The sequence below is a fragment of the Sinocyclocheilus grahami genome, unplaced genomic scaffold, assembly GCF_001515645.1.
Source record: "Sinocyclocheilus grahami isolate Dianchi unplaced genomic scaffold, SAMN03320097.WGS_v1.1 scaffold570.1, whole genome shotgun sequence".
Lineage (NCBI taxonomy): Eukaryota > Metazoa > Chordata > Actinopteri > Cypriniformes > Cyprinidae > Sinocyclocheilus > Sinocyclocheilus grahami.
This window is the reverse complement of record NW_015505749.1, coordinates 597,720-604,258: the sequence shown is the minus strand read 5'-3', so window position 1 is coordinate 604,258 and position 6,539 is coordinate 597,720. Positions and strand designations below refer to the sequence as shown.

Genomic DNA, 6,539 nt, shown 5'->3' with positions numbered 1-6,539 from the left:
CTCTAAAACATCTAGACACACCAACTCACACACGCGCGGACACACACTTGTACACACACACGCACACCTATGAACTGGTATGACTGTAACACTGCAACTATGTAAAATAAAATCAATAATTCAACTACAATGCAGTAAAAAAGTGGACCGCAAGGAAGGGATTACACTAAAACATCAACAGTGTAAAACAGATACATCCACTCACACACTTACTTACACACACTCACAGACACACACATACAGAATTATACATACTCAAATGAACTGGTATGGCTTTAACCATATAGCCAAAATGAGTCAGAAGACTGAAATAAGAGGTTAAAATCAGATCAGACCCAGAAGGATTAATCTCTGATAAAGCATTTCTGTTAATTTTTGTTACATTTTCATAGAATTTTAATGTTTTGTGTAACAAAATGCTTTCTGTGTTCAGGTTTGAATGTAGTAATAATAATGCAAAAACCTACACTTCAAATCAACATTTAAAACAACAAAACCTTGTTTTTTTAAACCTTGACAAAAAGTGGTCTTTGAGAATGCCTTAATATACATTTAAATCCACAACCTAATAAAAGTAAACAATTATGTATAAAAAACAACGGGGGAATCCACAAGCCTCTCTATAGAGTCCTATACAGGAATCTAGTGGTTACACCATGAAATTACAGGATTTTCTTTTTTTGCTCTCACCAGGAGGTGCTATTCTGCCTTCAAAAATGGAATTTTAAAGGTCTCTATTTTAATCTGAAATACTGCATTAATTGAAAAATTGTATCATAATTATTACATGAATATTAATTAGTACCATAAAATTCTCTCAAAATGCAAAATGTGTAACAAAATGCTTTCTGTGTTCAGGTTTGAATGTAGTAATAATAATGCAAAAACCTACACTTCAAATCAACATTTAAAACAACAAAAAATATAAACCTTGACAAAAAGTGGTCTTTGAGAATGCCTTAATATACATTTAAATCCACAACCTAATAAAAGTAAACAATTATGTATAAAAAACACGGGGGGAATTCACAAGCCTCTCTATAGAGTCCTATGCAGGAATCTAGTGGTTACACCATGAAATTACAGGATTTTCTTTTTTTGCTCTCACCAGGAGGTGCTATTCTGCCTTCAAAAATTGAATTTTAAAGGTCTCTATTTTAATCTGAAATACTGCATTAATTGAAAAATTGTATCATAATTATTACATAAATATTAATTAGTACCATAAAATTCTCTCAAAATGCAAAAGAAAAAACATTATTGGACAAAAATATATTAGATTGATTTTACTGGAGAAAAAAAGTTACATTTCAGGTATCCAGTCTCTTTTGACTGCGAAGACCATGAGTGTGACTCCCAAATGAGGAGCGCACAATGGTTATTCAAGTATTCTAAGGATTTTTCAGTTGCTTTGTATAAATATATATGCCAGATGTACTCAAATAAGCTCTGTTTCTGTGTTTAGTGGCATAGAAAGTTGTTTATATGCTGATATTTAATATTGCTATTTCATCTTTAGGGGGAGTGGCTTCTTCTCTTCAATTACCTCATTCCATTCTCTGAGTTGCTGGACCAATCGGGACAGATCCTGGAGCATGAAGGCAGCACAGCCAGAGTGAATTTAAGGACTGAACAGGTACTTTATTTTTATTATTATTATTTTATTTTATTTTTGTATATAAAGGTTTTGTTTCTCAGATAGACTTGCAGAGTTGATTTTAAGGCTCTTGCTGTTAATCTCAACCAGTTATATCTCTTATTCGATCAGTTGTCTTGGCTTCATTGATAAAGCCATCCATGACTGAAATGAGTGTATTTTGTCTGCCAGGTGTGCAGATTCTTGGTGTCTCTCAGTAAAGATTTTAGCTCCTACTACAACAGAGTTCACGTCCTTGGGGTAAGACATTATGAGCCTGTGTGCTTGTTTGTGAATCAATTTATGAAGTTATGTATCTGTTTATATAAGGATATTTTAGATTCTGTTAGACCCTTAGAACTGCTTATTACAAAGTTTTTATTTTATTTAACATGATTTAATGTGTATTTTGCATATTTCTGTGTGTATCAGCATTAACAGTGATTAAACAAGTTCAGGCCCATTAACTTTCCTTTCTTTCTCGTTCTCTCTCTCTCTCTCTCTCTAGGAGCCCCTGCCTCATCTTTTTAATCAGATGTTTTGTCGTTTATTGTTGCTGAGAGCATTAAGAGAACTTTACCACAGCGCCCTGGACTCCCTTAACCTTCCCCCAATTCCCCAACTATAGCATCTCCAATGCAGACATTATGCGCTAACAGCCACAAACTCTCTCCCTTAACAGCCAGCACTCTTCCATTTTTCTCAGTTATTACACCTTCGATACCTTCCTCATAGCCGTAATTGCCTAAAAAGACCATCTTGTCTGAATGGCCCAATATTCCTCTTGCCCTCAAAAAAGACTGTTTTACCACTAATAGCCATACAGAAGGCAGGACAGACCCCAATAAATCTGTCGCTCTTCACCCTTTCGTCCAGTAAATAATATTTAGTCTGAAAATTCGCCCCTAAAAATGTCAACAGAATATGCTTTCTTTCAGTGAATTGAAATTCTCCTGCACCACATTCATAGGTTTTGCCCTCCTGCATGAATATGTATTCTATGTAATAATGTTTAATTGGTGTAAGTGCCCAGCTCTATTTGTTCAACGCTGAACACATATTTACAGTGTAGCACAGTTGTTCTCACAGTCTGATAGATGCACACACAAAGTATCTGTCACCACTTTTTTTGATTAGGAATCATGTCTGCATGGTTGGCGATCATTTGGCATTCCTAAAATGTCATGATCTGGGATGCTACTTCTTTTAATATGAATATAGTCTTATCTGTACCAAATATAAAGTCTTAGTTCTCGAGTTTCCCTCAGTGTCCCCCACTGTTTATGCCACTGTAAGCGTACAGGTGTATTACTGAGCTTTCACAGATCTGTGAATATTAATTAGTACCATAAAATTCTCTCAAAATGCAAAAGAAAAAACATTATTGGACAAAAATATATTAGATTGATTTTACTGGAGAAAAAAAGTTACATTTCAGGTATCCAGTCTCTTTTGACTGCGAAGACCATGAGTGTGACTCCCAAATGAGGAGCGCACAATGGTTATTCAAGTATTCTAAGGATTTTTCAGTTGCTATGTATAAATATATATGCCAGATGTACTCAAATAAGCTCTGTTTCTGTGTTTAGTGGCATAGAAAGTTGTTTATATGCTGATATTTAATATTGCTATTTCATCTTTAGGGGGAGTGGCTTCTTCTCTTCAATTACCTCATTCCATTCTCTGAGTTGCTGGACCAATCGGGACAGATCCTGGAGCATGAAGGCAGCACAGCCAGAGTGAATTTAAGGACTGAACAGGTACTTTATTTTTATTATTATTATTTTATTTTATTTTTGTATATAAAGGTTTTGTTTCTCAGATAGACTTGCAGAGTTGATTTTAAGGCTCTTGCTGTTAATCTCAACCAGTTATATCTCTTATTCGATCAGCTGTCTTGGCTTCATTGATAAAGCCATCCATAACTGAAATGAGTGTATTTTGTCTGCCAGGTGTGCAGATTCTTGGTGTCTCTCAGTAAAGATTTTAGCTCCTACTACAACAGAGTTCACGTCCTTGGGGTAAGACATTATGAGCCTGTGTGCTTGTTTGTGAATCAATTTATGAAGTTATGTATCTGTTTATATAAGGATATTTTAGATTCTGTTAGACCCTTAGAACTGCTTATTACAAAGTTTTTATTTTATTTAACATGATTTAATGTGTATTTTGCATATTTCTGTGTGTATCAGCATTAACAGTGATTAAACAAGTTCAGGCCCATTAATTTTCCTTTCTTTCTCGTTCTCTCTCTCTCTCTCTCTCTCTCTCTCTAGGAGCCCCTGCCTCATCTTTTTAATCAGATGTTTTGTCGTTTATTGTTGCTGAGAGCATTAAGAGAACTTTACCACAGCGCCCTGGACTCCCTTAACCTTCCCCCAATTCCCCAACTATAGCATCTCCAATGCAGACATTATACACTAACAGCCACAAACTCTCTCCCTTAACAGCCAGCACTCTTCCATTTTTCTCAGTTATTACACCTTCGATACCTTCCTCATAGCCGTAATTGCCTAAAAAGACCATCTTGTCTGAATGGCCCAATATTCCTCTTGCCCTCAAAAAAGACTGTTTTACCACTAATAGCCATACAGAAGGCAGGACAGACCCCAATAAATCTGTCGCTCTTCACCCTTTCGTCCAGTAAATAATATTTAGTCTGAAAATTCGCCCCTAAAAATGTCAACAGAATATGCTTTCTTTCAGTGAATTGAAATTCTCCTGCACCACATTCATAGGTTTTGCCCTCCTGCATGAATATGTATTCTATGTAATAATGTTTAATTGGTGTAAGTGCCCAGCTCTATTTGTTCAACGCTGAACACATATTTACAGTGTAGCACAGTTGTTCTCACAGTCTGATAGATGCACACACAAAGTATCTGTCACCACTTTTTTTGATTAGGAATCATGTCTGCATGGTTGGCGATCATTTGGCATTCCTAAAATGTCAAGATCTGGGATGCTACTTCTTTTAATATGAATATAGTCTTATCTGTACCAAATATAAAGTCTTAGTTCTCGAGTTTCCCTCAGTGTCCCCCACTGTTTATGCCACTGTAAGCGTACAGGTGTATTACTGAGCTTTCACAGATCTGTGCCATACGCCACACAGTATTCAAAGCCCTGAGAGTTAATAAACACATTTAGAGTGATTGTAACATTCTCACCCTTCAAAGTTTTTGTTAGTGGTGATTTCACTCAATGTATTTAAAAAGCAGCAACCCGCAGAGACTTCATAATTAAAAGAGTGTCTGCTTCAACCTCTGAACTGGTTGTTTTTCAAGTGTGCTAATGTTTGACTATCTATCTGTACACAAGTCTTTTATTTATTTTAATGATGAGACTTTACATTGAGGGTTAATTAGTTAACATAAGTTAATGCTTAGGTAACCAACAATGAACAACTGGTTTTTTTTTCACTCAATCTAGTTTATTATTTATTTATTCATGTTTGTTCAGAATACATCAGCTAATGTTAGTTTAAATTTAAAATGTTTTATAGGATAGATGTTTATTAGATGTTAACATTTAATAGATTAATAAATGCTGTAAAAGTGTTGTTCATTGTTAATGTTAGCAATTGCATGAACTGATATTGATGTATAGAATATAGTAATTTTGTCATTTCAGTCATGTTTATTCAAAAAAAAAAAGTGATGTTAAGAGATAACATTTGTCCCATGAAATTGATTTTTAGGCATTTTACTTGTATGTGATCATTTATATATCTATATCTTCATACAAGCACATAGTGCACATCCATAGAAAAAAAGTTTAGGATCAGTAGGATTTTTTTGAAAGAATTTAATACTTTTATTCAGCAGGACTTTAAATTGATCAAAAGTGATAGTAAAGATATGTGTAATGTTACAGAATATTTCAAATAAATGCTGTTATTTTAACTTTCTGTTCATCACACAATCCTTAAAAAATTTTTTTACACTTTCCACAAAAATAGGCAGCACAGCTCTGTTTGCCACATTAATAATAATAAGAAATGATTCTTGACAATCACAAAATCAACATTAGAATGATTTCTGAAGAATCATGACACTTAAGAAATTCAGCTTTGCAATCATGGAATAAATTGCATTTTAAAATGTATTAAAATAGATTTAATTTAATTTGCACAAATATAGGCCTATCACAATATTACTATTTTACTGTATTTTTGATTAAATACAACTTATTTAAAAATGTTAAAAAATGCTGTCTCCAAACCTTTGAAATGTTAGTGTAGAAAAAAATATAGGGGCATTTGTTCTATTGAAATGTCTTGTTTTTTTTTTGTCATTCCCAGTTAATATCTCATTCCTTTCTGATCCTAAATGATACTGCATCCAAACTCGTAAGCGCATTGTATGGTTTAAATATTAATTCAATTTGAGGTGGAACCAGAATTATGTCACAGACAGGCATGACTAAACTAAAGGGTTAGTTCACCCAAAAATGAAAATTCTGCCATTAATTACTCATCTTCATGTTATTCCAACCCCATTAGAACTTTGTTCATCTTCGAAACACAAATTAAGATATTTTTGATGAATTCTGAGAGCTTTTCTGCATAGACAGCAACACAACTGACACATTCAAGGTCCAGAAAGGTAGTAAGGACATTGTTAAAATAGTCCATGTGACATCAGTGGTTCAACCACAATTTTATGACGCTAGGAGAATACCTTTTGTGCACAAAGAAAACAAAAATAATGACTTTATTCAACAGTTTCTTATCTTCTGTCACGGTGTTCACGGTTGAACCACTGATGTCACATGGACTATTTTAATGATGTCCTTACTACTTTTCTGGTCCTTGAACGTGTCAGTTGCTTTACTATCTCTGCAGGGTCAGAGTGCTCTCGGATTTCCTCAAAAATATCTTAATTTGTGTTCAAAGATGAAC

General features: G+C 34.2%; 1 protein-coding gene across 1 annotated transcript in view; it reads left to right on the top strand.

The window, feature by feature from the left end:
- The window catches only part of LOC107556476 (DALR anticodon-binding domain-containing protein 3-like), a 12,395-nt gene extending 7,496 nt beyond the window's left edge, over positions 1–4,899 (top strand). Inside the window, exons 9-12 of the mRNA XM_016239604.1 lie at positions 1,520–1,636; positions 1,829–1,897; positions 2,145–2,939; positions 4,708–4,899. Of these exons, the coding sequence (XP_016095090.1) occupies positions 1,520–1,636; positions 1,829–1,897; positions 2,145–2,264 (306 nt within the window). The 3' untranslated portion in view covers positions 2,265–2,939; positions 4,708–4,899. The remainder of the gene's footprint in view (positions 1–1,519; positions 1,637–1,828; positions 1,898–2,144; positions 2,940–4,707) is intronic.
- Positions 4,900–6,539: the final 1,640 nt, after the last annotated feature.